The sequence below is a fragment of the Netta rufina genome (assembly GCF_964035555.1).
Source record: "Netta rufina genome assembly, chromosome: 21".
In the NCBI taxonomy this organism is placed as follows: Eukaryota; Metazoa; Chordata; class Aves; order Anseriformes; family Anatidae; genus Netta; species Netta rufina.
The window spans coordinates 10,463,704-10,484,068 of record NC_140145.1 but is presented as its reverse complement, the minus strand read 5'-3'; the positions used below and the strand labels follow the sequence as shown (position 1 = coordinate 10,484,068).

The 20,365-nt window shown below is 48.8% G+C and overlaps 1 protein-coding gene across 1 annotated transcript in view; it reads right to left on the bottom strand.

Moving 5' to 3' along the window:
- Positions 1 to 20,365, bottom strand: part of AATF (apoptosis antagonizing transcription factor) — a 49,400-nt gene that overhangs the window by 2,671 nt on the left and 26,364 nt on the right. Inside the window, exons 9-11 of the mRNA XM_084299458.1 lie at positions 17,281 to 17,348; positions 15,306 to 15,386; positions 11,936 to 12,007 (exon numbers count right to left, since the gene is read on the bottom strand). Coding sequence (XP_084155584.1) covers positions 11,936 to 12,007; positions 15,306 to 15,386; positions 17,281 to 17,348 — 221 coding nt within the window. The remainder of the gene's footprint in view (positions 1 to 11,935; positions 12,008 to 15,305; positions 15,387 to 17,280; positions 17,349 to 20,365) is intronic.

Sequence of the window (20,365 nt, the reverse complement as noted above, 5' to 3'; positions counted from 1 at the left end):
TGGTAGGGAGCAGGTGTTGTAAGTGGCAGCTGAATTGCACCGAGCGCCCCAAATCGAAGGCTCGGGGACAAACGATGTCCCCACCCTCTGGAGCTGCCAGAAACCGTGCTCAGGTGTGACAGCCCCGTGCTGCTGTGCGGTCCCGTGGAGGCTTCAGCTCCGAGATGTCCTGGGCTCTGTGTCCTCTGCTCCAAGCTCTCCTGGGACGCCCACAAGCCAGCAGGAAGGGGACACGCAGGCAGGGAGCAAACACCTTCCAGCTGCCCCCCGCCTGCAGAAAGCACTGCCCGCACCAGGCAGGAAAGGGAGGAGGGAGAGGAACGCCTTCCCCAAGCCTCCAACATTTTCCATCTTTCCTGACTATTAACTGATAAACGTGACTCGCTTTTGCTGTTTCAACTGAGAAATCAGATGGCAACCAGCAAGCAAGCGGCGCTCCTGATAAAAAAAAAAAAAAGATGTTGTGGCTTTAAGGCTCCGTCAAGTGATTGGAAGGAAAACGCAGAGCGATGCCATTTGGTCCTCCGACAATCACAGCCCTCCCGCCCTGCTTTGCTGCCTCAGACCCCATCATTACCCCGAGCCAACATTCCCACTTGTGCTGCAATCTCGGTGCAGTCCCTGGGCAGCTCCCGGCCGCAGCGGGGTTCCCGTGTCGGGAGCAGCGAGGGAACTGCTGGAACCGGCGGCTGGCAGAGCACTGCAGGTGGGCAAAGCCCACGAACACGCGGGGTGTGCTCGTGTCAGAGGAGGCTGAGCAGCCTGGGGACCTCTGGGCAAACATCACCGGCTCAGTCCTTCTCCCCTCTCCCTGGCCTGCAGCTCATTTTAATAATGAAGTTGAGTTAATTGCACGGAGGAAAACAGCCTAAGTGAGACAAATCTCAATACCAAAGGCACCCCTCCAGCTGGCTCCTCACCCCAAGCCCCCGGTAGGCTGACAGCCCCACGACTGGCTTCAGCCCCTTCGCTCTCCTGCCCAAAGCCTGCCCAAAAACGAGGAGCCCTTCCAGCAGCCAGCCCGAGACAGCAGCAGAGGAGCTGCTGCCTTTTCCCAGCGAGCCTGAGAAAGCCAGAGGTGGCATTTGTTCTCTGCAGCCTGCCTTTGCCTTCCCCCCCCGGTGGAGAAGCAGGCTCCCGAGGTTCCTGTCCACATTTTTGGCTTTTGATGGCTGCAGGAGCTCAGGGAGGAACCAAACCTGGCAGAGCCCAGCCCAGCGCACCGCAGAGCCTCAGGGCACGGCCCCAGCAGCATCTCCTGAAGCCTGAATTGAGGTGGGACTGCCTGGAGAACAGCACAGACACCCTGGCAGTGATGGGAAACCACCACTCCTCCACCCTGACACAAAACAAACGTCTCACCCTGCTAAAAAATAATAATAATAATAGCCCAACCTTATTTTTTTCCCCCCTCCTTTCATCGTCTCAGCTACCTTTCTTCCACAGCATCTCCCCTCAGCAGGATTTAACCATGCAGAGAGTAAAACTCATCAATCCTCCAGGTTTAACCTTGTCTCTGTTTCAATTCACCAGGGTAAGTGTGGATTTTAATACTTTCAGCCCCCTTAAGGCTATGCATAATGAACTTGGATTTTGGTTAAAAACATAAAATTTCTCTCCTCCACCCACATGTATCAAGCATCAGACTTGAGCCACTGAGTTGAAACAACCCAGCCCACCACCAGGAGCTGCCTTCAGAGGGAGGAAAGGTGACTTTAGCACCGAGGGGCAGGGGTACGAACGGTGTGCCGAGGAGTAACCTGTGCGGAGTAATTAACAGAACTTCCACCTCAGGTAGGGAGCGTGCAGGAGGCAGGTCGATACCGGGGTCTTCCTTGAATTAAAATTTAACTTACCCTTTATTGCAACCTACAAAAGCAAGTAATGAGCACTAACATTTTTATTTCTTTTAAACTGTCATTTAGGCTGTAGAGGGGATAATTACCTATTTCCACTGTAGTAAGGTTTTATCACCCTTAGTGAGGCATTTTCTAATTTAATATTTTTACTATATTATCATAAAACCTGTTTCTGGAAAAAATGATCACGAACCACACAGCCATTTGCCATAAAACATGTGTGTGTAAGTACCTTGGCTTATTATTTATGCATTTCTCCCGAGCTCGCTCCCAAGGCAGCGGCCAGCAGAGCTCGACGCCGGGCACCCACCGCTCTGGGTTTGCGCTTTCTTTCCATGTGGCAGCAGGGCTGAGACGAAAGGGGGGTGCGAGGGGGCTTCCCCTCTGCCCCTGGTGCCCCCAGGCAGTCAGGACCCCAGCTCTTGGCTGCAGCTTGGCCTCGTGGAGCAGCCAGGACGGGATGCCCCGCGCTGCTCACCGCCCCCAGCCACCCCCAGCCACGTTGCATGGACCCAGCGAGGGCATTTCCCCCGCTAGCCCCAAGCTAGGAGCCCGACCACCTTCCTGTTCACGATTTAACACTTTTACAGCTCTCGGGGGGTCTCTGCAACCCCCCCGGCTGCGGGCAGCCCCCAGCACGTGCAGACACTGCAGACAGCGGGGTGCCAGGGCAGCAGGGCCGATGGTGAGGCTCCCCACCTTGTGCCTCGCTCCCGCCAGCGGTGCTGTTTCCATAACTAAATAAAAGCCCAACTCCTTCACGGTGCTAATTCAGCAGCGGACTTTATCACCCTCCAAATCCCACAGACCTACTTACGGCCGGGGTTTTGTAGGCAAAAGCCTTGCGACGGAGAGCAGGTAAGCACACACAGAGGGCAGGACTGCCCTGAGTGAATATTAAGAGCAAAAGCACATTTTATAAATATATAAATCATTAAAATATCGATCACAGAAACTGTTAGCAGGTCCCCAGGAAACTCCTTTGCACTAGGCCACCAAACATACAAAGGGGAAAGCGAACACACACCCTCACACGGGAGAGAGCAGCGAACGCGGTGCTGTTTGGTGTAATTACATTCTCCTTATTTCTTTTTTTTTTTAAAAACACAGTCCTGTAGATTCATAGAAGAGCAAAATTAAGGGGGAATATTCAGTTTCTGGTGTTGGTTTTTTTTTCAGAGTGCTATTAATACAGCAATGCTGCGTGAGTCACTGCTGCTCTGCCGTTATAAAAATACCCTCCACCAAATCTCCGTGCCTTTTCCCATGTACCTTTTCTTTCCTCTCTTCTTCCAGGACAGAAAAAAAAAAAAAAAAAAAGAAGATAATTTAGACTATGCCCCAAGCAGTACTGAAATAACTACAACTACCCCATTCCTGGTGACATCCTCCGCTGGGAACAATGCATTTCTAATTCACAAAAACCGGTGGAAGATGCAGCACGAACACCCATGAAGAAAAGCAGATGAAAACCACGCAGCTCCTGATGAAAACAGGCTGGCTGCGGAGCAGATGGCTTGTCGCTTTCTTGGGAAACTTTCTGCCTGCATCCTAAGAGATCTTTTGTCCAGCAGTGTGAAATTCAGATTACGAGGTGCCTAGCGAGCAGAGCAGGTACCTGGGGAGATAAAACAAGCTGGCGTCCTTCAGTTCTCTGTTCCTACTCCAACGCATTACCCGACGCCAGCGTGTGGGGTTGGGGGGGATTTGCTCTGCACTCGCACCCCCCAGGTGCATTTCGCACCCCGGGATTTCCGCAGCAACAAACCCACGCCACGGCTGGTGATGGGGAGCAGCGGCGAGCAGGCAAGCAGCATTAAAACCCCATGGCACCAGCAGCGAGGGGTGCTGTGGGGCAGGGGGGGCAGCTCTTGGGGCCGGCAGCCCCACGAGATGGCAGTCTCTCCTCTCCCTCGCTTCCCCGCCGCGGTGCCGAGCGCGGCGCGCACGGCTCCGGCCATAAATCCCGCGGCCAGACGGCTCTCATCACCGTGCCCGGCGCTTGAAGGAGATTCAGAAAGGTTCTGCCGCAATTCCCTCTCGCTCCGGCGGGTCAGGATTGGGTCCTTCGAGTCCGTGCGAATGCTTTTAAGCCCCACGGCTTTAAATTATGAGAGGCGACGTGTGACCTCTGGCTCGTCTCAGGAGACCAGGCGCAAGATTTATAAGTGTTTCAGGACGCCGGTTCCTGCCCTAAACAAAGGGACTCTGCACGTTGTGTGAGGCTGGAGGTGGCGATGGGGTGGGGAGCGGGCTGCCTCCCTGCAGACCCGGGGTTCAAACCTGCCCTCTCCATCACCGGTCCCCAACGTTTTGTCCTTATGCCAGCACAGCCCCCTGCCTCTTCTCCAGCCTTACAGGTGACAGAATCAGCAGAGGGACCTCTCGCACCCTTTTTGGCCCCACCAGCGCCCACGTTTTCCCGGGAGCTGTTCCAGCACCGAGATCAAAGACGCAGAAGCGGCTGGAGAAGGAGCTGAAACGCAGGGAGGTTCACAAACCTCCAGCATGCTCCGCTGGCGTGCTCCCTAGCAGCTTTAATTTCCCCCTGAAATTCATAAAACGTTGCCTTCTCGGGCTCTGTTTGAAGACGGGTATTTGAGCGGAGCAGCCGCTGTCATGCTGCCTGTGCAGCGCCCCGTGCAGGCACCCGCACGGAGGGGCCCATTCTTTGTGTACCTTAACATCCCATATTCCTAGGATGATTTCCCTCTTTCACAGCTTGACTGTTTTATAACAGATTTGATGCAGGAGAAGACAAATTGTCTCACAAAGGAAGGACGACAAATCATCGTGCAGCTCTTAACAGGTTATTTTTTTTCCCTTTAAAAAGGAAATTTCCATAGCGGAGGCGTCTGTCTTCTTACCAGGGATGTCAAACGCCCAGCGCCGGGACACGATGATTTCAGCCCATTGGCACTAGCCGGGGTCACGTATTGCACCTCGCTGCTGCCAGCTAAGGACACACAAAGCTCCCTGCTCACACACCAAGCCCTGCACAACCTCAATCTGAAGCCACGTGGACGCCTTAAAGCATCCACGGGGGTCAAGTGCTGAGGGTGAGGCACAGGCTGGGGGTAAAACCCCACCAAACAGAGCGAAACACAAAGGGCAGAAGGACACCGAAGTCACAGTGCCTCGGGCCCAGGGGCCACTCCGGGTGGGTTTCATGTCACAGGACAGCTCGTGCTGCGTGCTGTGTGCTTTTCGGATCCCAGCTCAGCTCAGCTCAGCTCCCAGGCTCGATGCTTGATGTCACAAGGCGGTGTGGGCCACGCTGTGGGACACGTCTCCTCCCCAGGGTGCACATCTCTTCGCTGGGGGACCCTGGAGGGGCTCTGCCAGAGCAGGGGGCTCCTCCCAAAGCCACGCAGCCCTCCCAGCCCCATCCCAAAACTCCAGGTATCTCTGAAACGTCAGCACTGCACGCTCGAGAGCCTGCCCCGGGTGTGAGAGCTACCCAATTTGTTTCACAAAGCAAAGCCAACACAAAGCCGGACAAACTTTTGTCCAGGCCGTGTCTATAAAAACCCAGAAGGGTTTTTCTCACACTGCCAGGCACCTGACGTTTGTGCTGCATGGCACAGAAGCAGGAAGAAGAGCTTTGCTTTCTGTGAGGGACGGTGAACAGGACTGGATTGACAATCCCGGAGCCCAGATTCCTCCCCTAATCCAGTCTCATGGTGCTTTAATACCCAAAGTACAAAGTGAGCTAAGTGAAAGGCTGCTATCTCACCAACTTTTTCATTTTTTTTTTTAAGTTTTATATTAAACTCTTATGTCATATAAGTAAATTAATCTTTTAATACCAGGATTTCCTACCACGCACCCCCCTCCGCTTGCTGCAAGACCCACAGCGACAGAGCAACCACACCAAGTGCAGGAGTCAGGCTGCTGATGGGGAAAACACACACAGCGTCCGGGCTGAATCCGAGGGAAATGCTCTAATCCAAACCCTGCTGGCAGAGGGATAAGCTGTGTCTTAACCCAGCGCCCCAGCAGGCACTGGTGTGCTGTGCAACCAGAGCCGGGCTGTAAGGAGTGGGCTGGGGGCTCCGCTGCCAAGCACGAGGTGAGGCCAACGCAGGCAGCCCCTGAGCCTGTGGCTCCTAAAAACCAGGGATGTGTCAACCAGGTTAACTCCCAGCACAGGCAGGCAGGTTGTCTGCCCAAAACAAGGCCCGGTGCCTCAGACTGCGTGGTTTGGCACAGTCCCGTCATCGCCAGCTTCTTCCCGGTCATTTGGGAACAAGCTGACGCGTTATCCCCCACCTTCAGGCAGGTAAAAACCCCTGCCCTGAATTTCAGCCTGCACTGGAGCACGTCTCTTTTGTCCTGCCTGACTTTACTGCAGAGAAGCCTTCTCCTGCCTCCCGTCCCTGCTCCGGGTGCCATCTTTAATGATGATGTATGGGCGTCCTTCTCCTCGGCGGTGCTGTGGGGAGGGGGTCACACATGCGACACCGCCAGCATGTGTATCAACAGCAAATTATAAACCGTGTCAATCCCAGTTAATGCAAAGCTGTAATCCTCTTTAACAAGAGATCAAATCAGTGCCATGAGTTATGTTCATTCTGTAATCTGATAAGAAATAGACTGAGACTCTAATAAAAGAGTAATGAGAGCCCTTAATGATGCTGTTAAAAGGTAGCGCCAGTTAAAATATTGCTGTTGTTCCAGCTGATTAGATCACTGGTGCATATTTGCACAATCTTGTTTTACCTGTCAGAATAACCTCAGTCGTCGTGGGAGATAAAGGTGCTTGGGCCAAACATCTGCTCCTTAAGGAACATCTCTCCTGCCAGTTACCCGTCCTCCAGAGGTGACACAGTGATGTTCCTCAAACTTGGCAGGAACTTGATACCAGACCTTTTTTGAAGTCTCTGTGTTTAGTCTCTGTGCCACACACATGTACAGTGCGAAGAGCTGAAGAGCTGTATATCAAAGCTGACAGCGAGATATATAACAAAACCAAAATCTGCACAGACATCTCCCCAGGAACACAGACTTTACCTGACCTTGCCACGACGAAGGTGGTTTACAGGCCCCACTCCTGCAGATACGGCACCTCTGCACACAGTGAAAATGCACGCACGTGTTTATGGACAGGCGCACCTTTAGTGGGAACCTCCAGGCTCAGCTGGTCATTTTCTTGTGCCTCATTTCCCAAAGTATGGAACAGAGAAGGCAGGCATCTTCCCAGCTCTGTTGAACATGCTGGTACCAAAGGATGATTCATAAAAGTTTACGCTGTGCTAGATCCTGGAGCGGTGGGATCACTGCAATGAGGATGGGCAAAGCATCCTGCAAGGGAAGTCCAAGAAGTGGCACCCCCATGATGCCACCCTCAAGCCCAGACAAATCACAGCTTGAGACAGATCAATCCTGATCTAATCCTGGGAAATTCCTGCCTGAGTCTGCTACTCCCCTCTGAACACCTCAGCACACTCACATCAAGCTCTCGCCTTCAGCTTCCTTGTCACAGGGCCGGCCCATTTACATAGCGATGACCTTGGACCGATTAGAAAAGCCTTGGCCCAAGAGTCCTATAAATGTATTTAAGTCTATAAACATATACCCCAAGACAACCATAAAAATCACTTTCCAGTGTATGTTTTAAAATACTACCAAAGAGGGGTTAAAACAGAGGAGGGCTCGAGGCCACCCGTGTCCCACACATTACAGCATAATATATGTGAGCACAAGGTTAAACAGCCATGCCCATGCGTAGGGTGCAGGAAAAACTGGCAAGTGGAAGATTAATTGCCTGCACGAATGCTATTACTCCAACTAGCAGCAAGAATAAGAAAGAACGTGGCAGTGATGTTGACAAAGGCAGTATTGTACTTGCGTGTTTCTTCTCTCAAATTCCGGCCGTAAAACAATTCTGGAGGGACCGTCCATCCCTTTCCCCACGCAGCGCTCAGACTCTTTCTCCTCACATGCATTTGCTCTTTATTTCTGCAGCCAGCAGCAGTGGCAGGTGATAAACTTGACGTGCCGGATCCCCACAAGTCCTGGGCATCCCACAGCCACGCTACCAAATCACAGGAGCCTTCGAGTGAGTGCCAGCAGCCCCTGGCACTGTTTTAGGGGCTCTTTGCACAGCCAGAGCATTTAAGATGGCTTAAACGTACAGAAGAATCAGGCTCTGGATTTATTCCTAGGTTGCATTGGCTATTAAAATATACCAGAAGTGACTGGGCATTACAGTGTGACATGCCTTCAAAGCACTTAGAACAAACAAAGCCAGGGAACAGTCACAGAGAACTCCGTCTGCTCCTGCTGAAGGGCTTGCCCAGCTCATCCCAGGGAGTGAGGTCTTGGCACAGGCACAGGAGAGCCAGAACTTCCCCACCAGCCAGCCTCCAGCCTCTGCCCACCCACATCTGCCCATCCATATTTATTTCCTGGCATTTTCCACGCAGCTAGCTGACACCGTGGTCACCGGCAGAACTTAAGGAGGAATATTCAGGCAGCTCTGTCTCCACAACCCTTTGTTATATACAGCTCACTGACACTTTAAAATGTCTCGCACTACAATACCGAGCACCCTGTTGTTCAGATGTGTATTTACTTTGGGGTCATGCCTTTTAAGTGCCTGAGCAGGAAAAAAATGGCTCGGAGCATGATCACATCACTGTGAAGTGTATACTTGCATTTTCAATATAGTAATTCACACTTGCAAACAATAAAATTACCTTCTTCTGTCACAAAGGAAAGCTGTTATCATTACTGCTTCCCTCTCATGCGTACAGGCTTGGTCTCTTGTTTTTAATTCACCCGCAGTTTAACGCAGGCGTGGAATTCTTCTCGTCTTGTCCAGGATGGCTGTGTGCTGCTGGAGAGGTACGACAGCCCGTGGCAAGCGCAGGGACATTTTAAGCAGGGATGTGAAATGATCCCTAGGGGGTGGCCACGGTTTAAAAAATAAATAAAAAAGTCACAGACAGCAGCAGATGTCTTCATCTTGGGAGAGCTGAACCAGAGCACTGGGAGAGTTCTGATTTTCAGACACTGGCCACTCCGATACTTTCAGTGTTTTATGGTTGGATGCAAACACAAAAGGTGTGAGACCAGGAAGGAAAGGAAGGAAGCTGGGCTAAATAACTCCCAGGTTCGCAGAGCAGAAAGCAGGAATGCCCACCTCTGCTGTCCCAACGAGGAAGGCCTGCTGCAAAGAGGAAGCAAGAATCTGTTCCTAGTGAACAGGACAGGAAATAATAGGCCCACCTGCCAGCTAAATGAAATTTAAGCTTAACATTGGACTCAACAATACCAAAGCACATCCTGTGGGGAGGCAGCTGTGGAGAAACTGCTTAAGAAAAACTGTAAGAAGGCCCGCAACAGTCTGCAATGCATATTTGTTGTGTTGCAGGTAACTAGCAGTGATTTTGGTGAACGCTGAGGAAAAGTGAGGCTGCTATTTGTGTGTGTCTCATCTGAAACAAAAGCTTTGCTCTGCTTGTTAAAAAAGGAAATAACAATGCTATTACTAACCCACTGTTTTTTACACCTCCTCAAGAGCAGACCTCAAAGCCTGCCCGATTCTTTCCACCGCAGAGAAGGGGAATCAGCCAGGGAAGCACACGGACTGCTCAAGGTCATCCACGAAGCCATCTGCTGAACTCGGACCTGAGCCTGCCCAGCCTGAGCCCCGCAGCGCCCCATCCATCCGCAGGGTTTGCTCGCAAGCCTCATCTGGGCAGAGCGGGACGCAGCTGCCCGCGCGATGCAAGCCTCAGGCACGCTCGCTGGTGTGTGAACGCATCAGCCGACAGCTCCACGCTGGATGGCTGAGCCAACGTCGAGAGCTAAGCGACCGAAATGCCATTAACTGGAAGCATGGCGGGCCTCCAACGCCACTAATAAACCTCATGTAAGGAGCAAGTTCCCGCAGTCAGACAATAAGCAGCAGCAGCTGCTGCCACGCTGCTGCCACCGAAGAATCTGTAACGCATGCAAGCGGTGTAATAACCCACTCGGAGTGGAGAACGCCCCCAGGAGACATTTTCAGTAAACCAAATGTCAAACGCTATGTCCCTACCACGATGATAGCTATGCAGACGCAGCGTAACACCGAGAGCATCCTATTAGCTCTAACAGCTTCGGAGGGTCAGCCGGGCTCCTTGCAGCTTGTGGTGGACTCAAGGTGCCTGCTGAGAAGGGAGGGGAGCGAGGGTTATGACGGCGGCAGCCAGATGAAGGGTAGCTGAGGCCCAAGCAGGCTATTGGCAAAATGACTCGGCTGTCCCAGCTGCTTTGATGCACTTCATGCTTGCGTTGACTTGCTGGAGAATTTTGGCTTCCAGAAGGCATTTTCTGGGCAACTTTTGGAACGCAAGTGAGTGCAGTGGACTGCGAAGGAGGAGGCAATGTCACCTCTGGGGCCAGCAAGCATGATAACCCGTGGATTATTAGGGTCTCATTATTATTTTTCACCTCCCTCTCCCTCTCACACAGACCTTGCAAGCTGAGTTTCCCTTATTCTGGGGATGGAGCAGGGGGCTGTATGCCTGTCTAGCCTGTAGGACACTGCAATATGTATTATATGCAAAAGTGGCCACTCCAACCTTATTTGATCTCCTCAAAGTATAAAAAATAATCAGTCAACTGGACAGGACAGAGAAATACCAGAGGCATGCACACTACTAATGGATATGGTATGAAGGGGTTCTTCCTGCACACACACGTGCCACTTGCTAATTACCCTCAGACAAAAAGCTGTGGGGAACGAGCAGCACATGCAGAACAACGCCTACAGGATGGTACAGCTCTGTTAGGAGTGCGTGTCCACCCCACCCCGTGTTTTATTTGGCACTACCCAAAACACAGAGCCTGGTTCCATACAGGTACAGGTTCCTTGCCAGCTGGGACGCACAAAGAGCAGCTAGCTCAGGCCCTGCACAGCAGAAACAAAAATGCACTTGATTATTTGCCAAATAGGCAAAAGTGTCCGCATCTAACCTCAAAAGGTCAAAGTCACTTCTGCCCCTCTCTTCCTACCCAGGGGGTGGAAGATCTGATCTCCTGACATGGCTGGAGGAGTAGCTCCCACTTTGCCTATCCAACACATTTATTATTGTGGTGAGAGGATCTAGACAATATTCAGTACTCAGAGCAGTTTTCTCATTTGAAAAAAAAAAAAAGGGAAAAAAAGAAAAAAACATGAGAAAGATGCATGATGAAACAGCCCGAGTCTTATTATGCACGCAAAATGTCTTAGTGCCAGCTTTCTGAAGAGCTTTCATCCAGAAGTCTGTGCAATATCCCAAAAGGCAGCAGTCTGAGAACAGCAGGTATTTGGTTTCCATTTCCCAAACAGACAAATGACATCTCTCTCTCACAAAGCACAAACATGTTCCACAACCCAGGGGAAAGATGTTTCTCAAGCCTTCTACATCCATTCATTGGAAAAATTATACCACCTCCTTCCCACAAAAAGCCCAGCATTTCCAGACTTAGTTAAAAAATGTACTACGTTAGAAATACAGCTGTAGAACAGCTGCCTAGCAACTGTGTACAAAAATTAACTTGTATCCTCTTTAATAATTAGCAAGTTAAAACATTATAGTCTTCTAACAAAATCTGTCAGTCTTTAAATAGAAATACACACAAGCAGCATTTAGGTCTTGGCTGAATCTTGACTGAACTATTCCAGTTGTTACCTGAAGTAAGAAAATGCATGCTGAGCAGAGTTTAAATCAGTTGTCATTTCTGCTGAAAGACAAATTCTTTATAAGTTTTGATTACACCTGGAGATACTAGGTAACTTGGCTCACTATTTCTAGAATAACTATAAAACTAGAAGATTTCAAAAATCGGAGCAATTTTAAAGCAGAAGTAAAAACGCAGGTACTGAGATTTATGAAAATTTCTTGTTTGGTGTCACAGTAATTACAGAGTGAAAGCTCAGCCAGACTGCCTGGACAGATGTGACCAAGACATCCAGGCTATGATGCCAGTGACAAATGGTTAACTGATAAGAAGAAATGGAGAGGGCGACAGGCTGAAGAACAGGTCAATATCACGCTGTCATGAAGCCATTTGAGAAACATAATTAATCTATTACTCACCTGGCATCATCATTCATTGTGCAGTGGTCAATAGGTGCCATGAAGCTCACCAGCTTGCTGTGGACATGATACCTGGATAGTGCAGGAAATGAGAGGCAGCACATTAGTAACTATTAATGAAAGGAAAATGTTGCTGCTTGAATAGAAATACACCAGTCCCTGAAAGGGAAAGTGCTGGCTTTCCTGGTGGCTGATACCTGATGAGTTACTAGTCATAGCATGAAATTCCCTTCCCTTTCCTCCTCCTCCTTTCTTATAACATGGAGAGAAGAATAATCAGATGATACAATGAACTGAATAGCTGACTAACAAGCAAATCCTTTTTTTTAACACAGCTAGAAAGAGAGCATATAGCTTCCCTTAATTGTGTGCAGTACCTAATCAGATTCCCAAACTAACAACCCTGAAAAGTCAGAGAAACAGGAACTAACTCTTGTTTTCGGCCTGCCTTTCAGCTGGCATCTCAATCACCTCCTGGAATTTGTGCCCAAGGAGTGCACTGCAGGCAGCAGCAGTGTCAGAGCATCAGACCTTCTCAAGCATCCATCTGCTATCACTTTTTCCTTGCTCTGTGGTAGCTAGGGCCCTAAAGGATCTCAAAATCCCACTCTGCTAGCCATACCCATAGCTGGAAAGTGCCATCCCAAATAACTTAGAACTACAGCATGTAAAACAAGGCAGAGAAGATGGGAAAAAGACCTGCACAGAGAAGAGGCATGTCCAAGGTAATAAAGTGCTGTATCTGTCCCCGCTTCTGATCCACCAAAATATTTCTGCATGCTGTGATGCACCTACAGATATGGGGTTGCCCTCCTGCCTTCCACCCTGAGCTCGGAACCTGCAGTGGCTTTTCATGACTTACAGCCCAGGATCTGACATACACAATTTCACAGCGTACTGAAAAACTGTGAATGTGAAGGTGCCTTTAAACGCGAGTGTGTAAGGGCAGGAGATTCCAAACCAGTAGCTTTGATGTGCACTACCATGCTGCCCACCCAAGTCTGAAATGTTTTATCCAAGTTGCTGCTATTTTTAGAGCTTGACAAATAGCAGGCAAAAGGATTCACAAGCATTTGCCCAGAATCACCTTTTCTCTCTGTCACCTCTGCACTCCCTTTTGTTTGCTTATGCAGGAACATTCCCTTGAGGGGATTTTTAGCTCACAAGAATATTTCAGAATGGCTCTTCAGGCGCAGCACACACTCACCCTTACACAAGGGCTTCTCTACACAATCAAGTCTTTGTCACTCGTAATGGAAGGAACTGCCCTGGTCTAACGCTGTAATGATCAAATCAGGGAACAGACACGGCACCGCGTGGCTAGCACTGCACCAAGCAGCAGGTCAACAGGCTGAGCTATGGAATAGTTCACTTGCATTAAAAACTGATGGATTCGTACAGATCAAAGCTTACACGGAGATGGACTGCTAAGTAGTAAGGGGACTTGGCAATTCTGATAAATCCTCTGATGCAAGTTGTTTGTCCAGAACTAATTACCGTCATGCTTTTAAAATCAGGACCTTCAAAATCCCAGTCTAGCAGATATTGAGTATTTAACTTCGTTCACAGAAAGCTGCCCCCTGTTGCAGCACAGGCAGCACTGACGAGAACAGCAGGAGCGCACACATCGCTCCTCCACATCTGCCTCAAGACAAGGCCTGTCCTAGCAAGGGATGGCAGAGGCCTGGGCACCTGGTTTCTTAAGCTCAACTCTGCAGTTTTTGGCAGGGCTCACTGCTCCTCTTCATGCCTCAGCTTCTCCAGCTGTGCAGGGAACAGGGCCTCGTGTCAAGCACAAGGTCGACTGCTTCTGAAAGCACTTGGAGATCCTCAGCCCCTGTAAGGAACTAGCACGTTTCACCCAAATACGCTGTACTACTGAAGGTGTGCTAAAGGATTGCTGAAAAGAATGAATTATTGAGACAGGTAAAATTTAGCATTTGATACTTTGCTCTCCTGGATGTCAAAGTTCTCCACGAAAACAAACCTAAGCACTGCTAATTTTAGGGGAAAAAAAGAACAGGGGACAGGCAAGTTGCTTGGGGTGACACACGATCTTTCAGTAGAAGAACCAACTATTTAAAAACACCAGTTTGGGCTCTTTTGGACGATTCTGAAAAGATCCCGGAGCTTAACTGCATGTTAATCCTAAAACCACACAATAGCACATTTTTTTCTTTTATTGATATTTTTTCCTGAGGGGTCAGTGCAACTTTTATTTAGCGAAGAAAAAAAAGGGCACCTAAGATCTAAGAGGCAATTGACTTGGCAAGATAGCTGATCTCTCAGGAATGCTGAAGCGCACAGATTGCACACAATGAGAGACTTCCCCATTATTCCTAGAGGTTTATGAGTCTGACTCAGTTGTGTGATGTTGTCAGTAGTTTTGACTGAATCATGAATATATCCAATTATGTGTGATGCTGACAGAAAAGAATATTGATAGTCAATAATTATAGGCTTTTCAGGCCAACAAAGTAGCTCTTCCCTCTTTTAATAAATTATCTTATGACATCTATCTTAAAAATTGCTATGCCAGGCCTGACCCAGACTGACTCCACTGACTTTCTATCAGATGCCATCTAAACTCACGATTTATAGTTTACTCACAAAAGGATGGTTAATGTTGCGGATTTTTTCAGGAAGCAGTGCAGCTTTTCAGCATGCCTCCCTGCCACAAACACCTCCCCCACTACAAATCATGCAGTCATGCTAAACTCAGGGAGGCTAAAAGATCTGCTCTGCAAAGGGAGGAAAAAAAAAACCACAACTATCTTCTCCAGACTGCTTCCTTTTGCACCTTACAGCGTGGACAGTTCTTCCACTGGAAAGACAGTTGGAGAGATCAACCCAAATTAGTAGCCCAGGAATCAGAATGTGAAATGCTGTGATGCTAAAGAAAGCTCTGACGTGACTTAAAAACAGAGATTAGACACCAAACTGCAAATGACAATCCGTGGGAAATAGGCATGTGCCTCAATTGGGCATTTCTACAAATCTTCCCCTGAAGCTTCTCTCTGTACTTCAGTCGGCCACACGTGTATTGCCCAGTTGGTGCTTACTGGCTTTCACCAGAAATCATGACCCCAAATCACTCGGGGGCATTTGCACACCAGTCTCCAGTGCCCGCTGAGACCACGGAACGCTCTTGCTAAGACTGATCTGGGCAGCACTCAGAGGTTGCACCCAAGCGTCCCCTTATTCTAGGCTCCAGGAACATTAAGATTCCACAGTGGATGCCCCAGAGCGAGGCAGCTTGCCCTGAAGGGGACAAATAAGCCTACCAATGCACCCTGGAGCCAAACCAAGGCAATCCCATTTGATCTGGCAAAAGCACAACTTTTGGTTGCTTGCAGAAGCTGTCACCCACCGGATTTTCCTTCCTTTACTGGCTTTTCTGTCCACTTTCTTCTTTATTTTGCTTCGTAACTTCTGGATGGCCAGCCATTGCCTGAGGGATGCAAAATGACAGTTACAGCATTTTTAGAACCACGAGGCAAATAAGCAGTAGCTCTGCTGGGGTCTGAAGCCCGTTCCAGCCCTTTTGCCTACTGCATATACAGAAGTGAAGGAGATCAGAACCTCAGGAAAAGAAATATGAAACTTCAAATGCCTGTGCTACGGCTTCACTCCAAGAACACAGATTTTAAACAAGAAGCATTTCTCCTCGTGCCAGCCACAAAAGGACTCACAGGCCAGACCTGATGATCCCAATGAGATGAGCACTGTTTGGTGAGAATTCTTCATCTGCAGGGAAATCCATGGAGACCACAAGGCTGGCTCCATTTTTTATTCTTTCTTGATTACTGATTTTTTTTTTTAAGAATCTTTAGGATTTAAAAGAAAATCTTTACCAAATATAAATGTTAAAATCTGTGAAAATCACCTTTAAAGGTACTTTTTGGTTTCGGCATTGATTGTTAGAAAGATTTCTATTTTGCACACAGAAAGCCCAGAACAGTACAGACGGTCTGACACACTCTGAACTGATTCTTTAAGTGAGCCAGGCTACGCTACCTTCATGAACAGAAGTGCTACAGTGCAGTAGATGCTCTGAATTTATTTCTTCCCTCAGTTCTGCAAAGCATATAAAAAATTACAAGCATTCTCCCCACCATCTCTGCATATTAAACCCGGCAAATCTAGCAAGAAGTCCTCTATAATGCTCCACCTATGACTAAGCAGAACTACAGAAGAAAGGCAAACCCCACTTCCAGAACGCGCTGTCTGATCCCCAGCAGGATTTAGAAGGGAAGGCTCAAGTCCTCAAACAGAATCTCATCAAGTCCAAGAAGTTTTCAGCAGGGAAAAACTTCTACAAGTTATAAATATTTTTTTTTACGAAAACGAGCATCATCTTACCTAATTTATACAATGAAAACTTGACATCAGGGAAAAAAATCTAGCAAAATCCAATTACTGCAATCTTAATATAATCTTAATTACTGTAATCTATTTTACTGTAAAGTCAGATAAATGTACAATGTAATCACCACTTAAATGTAATTTTGTCTATATCATGTTAAATTATAGTGAATAGCTTTCCATAATATTCCAGACATACACAAAATATATTTGACATGTTGCACTAAAATTTGGATAGTATTTTACGAGGACAAAAGTTATTTTACTTACACAAAATTTCCTAATGAATTTTCTTCCCCTCCCCATACTCACACCCCCTTAACTCCTTTCTCAGCGGAGAGCCCTATTCCAGCATCTCCAACCTTCCTGTGCTTTTACATTACTTTCAGTGTTAGCCCAGGGCTATTTAAACGTAAACTGTTTACTAAGCACTATTTGAAATGTTCCCTGTTTTATAAGCATAGAATTAAGCCGAAGAATACAAACTTCCTTGCACGGAATTATATTTTACTTCTGGCATGCAGGCAACATTCCCTGACACTGTTCTAATCATACAGTGTCTTTTCTTACAGCAGGGAGAGCATACACAGGAGTCATTTTTACGGATCTCACTACAGACGCTTCACTCCTCTGCAAATCAGAGCTCATGAGAGAATGCCCAACTTCAGCAGAGGACCGTTGCTTCATCTAGTTCCCTCTTGTCAGGCAGGACAGGACAAGACACTCCTCTACGCATGCTCTGTGCTATACGTGTATGAACCACTGTGACAGAGGTATCCAAGGTCTGCTACCAGCCTTTTATGGTGCAAAGTACCTTTAGGGGCAATGCACTGTACTAAACCCAGGAGCTTTCTCCAGTCATTCACGATTTTGCCCTCTACAATGGGCAGGACTGGAAGCTCACAAGTAGTTCTGCTCTCCTGGGCTGTGCTGCAGCGCTGGGGAGAAGGCAGTGATGCTGCAGACGGCTGCTCACTCACCTGCCCATCGCTACTTGATCGTTGGGGTCCAGCGAACTGGTTTTACGCTCTATAAGTTCTCGAAGAAGCTACAAGAAAGACAAAAATTCCATTTAAAAGCACAATAAAGACAAGTTAATGCAAACAGGTTCACATGTTTCTCGGAAAACTGAAGAAATTAGGTGCCAAGTTCCCAAGAGAATCTGCTTGCCTCATTTCTTGAAACTGTCTAGAAGATGGCATGCCAAGAACTAAAGCCTTTCAACATTCCCTCTCCACAAAAGAGTTTTCCAAGGGCAAAAGCAGTTATTGTCCAAAACAGCCCCTGCACTGCACGCAACTGGAGCATAACACTGGAGGAAAACAGAAGAGTTTCTGTATAAAGCTCGTTTCAGATGGATCTAGGACTAGGAGCGTCTTCCTATCACCACATTATGGTTTATTTAGGTGGCGTTTAGCATCAGATCATTCATCTGAAGAGAATCTAAAAGGTTCTGCCAAGCCAGAGGGGCACAATTTAGGAGCAAGATGGCTAAGCACAAGGAGCCCCACGTGGCAAAGCACACTGATGTCCTAAAGGTCATCGAGCAAGGGCAAAGGACAGGAATGGTGGCACTGCAAAGCCACCTCTGGGCTTGTCAGACAGCCCATTCAGTAACTGCTGCTCCCAGGAGCCTGGAGCACACTACAACGCCACGGAGTGTAAATATGTGAGGAGCTGGGGGATGCTGCAGAAACAGGCAGGCCTGGGCCCGGTCCCTGCTCCTCAACCACCAGCTGAACCTGACAGGAGACAGTTGTTCCTCTCCCCGAGGGGCAGAACGAGGAATCCTGCTGGCATTTCAGGGATCATTACCGGTCGCTGGGCTACTGGAAGGATGAAGGCAGCCTGAACCTCCACAGGCTGCTGTGGCACTGGCGGATCTGCAGGAAGAGCTCTGCCCCACGAGCCTCCCCAGAACAGACGCCAAGCAGTGCTAGGCAGTAATGCTGACTACGAGGAACAGCACAGAAATATGATTTTTACAACCAGAGCAGGAATGCTCAAGCAGGTTTTTCTATTTCTTTTCATGTCCTGAGGGTTAGGTTTTGTTCTTTGTGCTTCCTGCAGCCGAAGACCCTCGTGAACAGCCTGTCTGGCTACTTGACCAGGGCTGCGTGTTTATCACCACTCCCTGGAGACTGACCACGCTGTGCCGTGGGTATCACACGTTACTGCAGAGAACAGCAACAAACCCTCCAAAACTGAGGGGCACAGACTTCTTTCTGGATACCCTGACAAGCAAAGTTACTGCCTCGGCTCAGACACAGACCTGGAAACGAGGGAATCCAGTCAACTCTACAAACGTGTTGGCCAAGAAAGGATGAACAAAGCTTTTCTTCTACCCTATATTTTTGCTCAAGGAGGAGAGCTGGTGTGCAACCAGGGCACAGCGACGTGAGGCTGGGGGAGCAGCCGGCTCCAGGCTGTTGCCTTCACGTGGCCGAAGCACACACAGCCAAGGCAAGAGGGCAAGGAAGAAGCCAGCATCAGCCAGCAGCAAGGGATGTGGAGGAGACACCCGCTCAGTGAGAGCAGCATTTCTGAGCAGAGCTCACCTCGGGGCCCCACAGTGTTTGGAGCAGCCTTCAGGTGGCCTCCAGGGCACCGCTGGGTGGGCACAGCTGGTCCCAGGGCTGCCCCAGGCACTGCGCGGCCAGAGGAGCTCGCACACTGCTCTGGCTGCTGTACGCTGCTGGACTGAGGGGGAAAGGCCAAAAAAAATGCCATTTAAAGGCAAACTGTGATCGTTGTATGACTTTTTTTGTTTTTAAATGGAAGACAATCAAGCAACAGAGTAAATGTTTATTCCTGTCCACATCTTCCCCTGCCTTCAAGGCATACATTGTATTAAAAAAAAAAGAACAATTCAAGCACAATTAAAATCCTGCCACTACTTTTTTTCCCCCTCTATTTGCCTATTTTTGGAGATTATTACTACAGAAATTACATTTAAGAATTCCAGGAACAGAGGCCTCTGGTTTATTATCACTAGAAAACAGCAAGCTATTTCTCTGCCCTGTTTATCTGATTGATTCCCAACATCTTTCTGGCACACAATCTATCAGTTTATCTCTCCCACTTCATCACAGTCACTTCTGGCAGCTAAATACAAGATCCAAATCCAGTGTTACACAGACATACGACACAGTAAACCTATGTAACACTGCTACTCTGTAAACAGCTGCCCTTAAGGCTAAGCAGAAATGGGATCTTGGTTTCTAGTCAATATGCTGTCAAAAGCAAGGTGGGAGGGAGGGTTTTAACAGCAGCCAGCAATGGTGCTGCTACATTTTAGTGTTTCTTCCTGTACCGGCTGTAAGACGTGTTTGCTGGCGTGTCCTGGTGGCCCACCAAGTCACGGGCTGGTGACACCCGGGTCTTCCAGCTCTGCCCACAGCTCTGCGAGGTGCTGGGCTGAGTGCTGCTGGGCAGGGCAACAGCACAGCCCGTTACTTGCAAGGGGCACATCCCCTGTGCTCAGAGCATCCTCTCCCCAGAGCTAGCAGGGGAGAGCTTTGTGCAGCAGCAGGAGGCGAAGCCCTGCACACCGTTGTCTCCTCGGCACCGAGCAGGCCAGCAGCTCAGCAGCCACAGCCGGGGCAGACGCTGCCTCGTTGACCTTGGGGTGGCAGCGAAATGTTCGTTCGGTGCGGCGTCACCTGCGGGACTGGGGACACTGCTGGGGGGAGGGAAGGGAGAGAGGGATGAGGGGGAATTAAAAAAAGAGCAGGGACAAGAGGGAAATTAGGGAAGAGAAATAAAAGCTGCGAAGCATCTTACTACATCTAAAGAGCGGACGTCTTAAAGCTAAAGTTATAAATCATGCTAACAATGGTTACTAAAATAAAAGTGGATGTAGCCAGAGGCTACCGCTGAAAAAGTCAGTCTAGACCTGCCTCGCTGCCTTTGGTCTTTAAGGATTTGATTAGTTTTTCCGCTTTCTAGCTCAGAGTCTTGCATTCAGTCCATGCTCCAGAGCCAGCCAGGGCTCGGGATACAGAATGAATGATAAATTCATTTACTGAATAAAGTAACACTGTTTTCACAGCACAAGACTTAAAA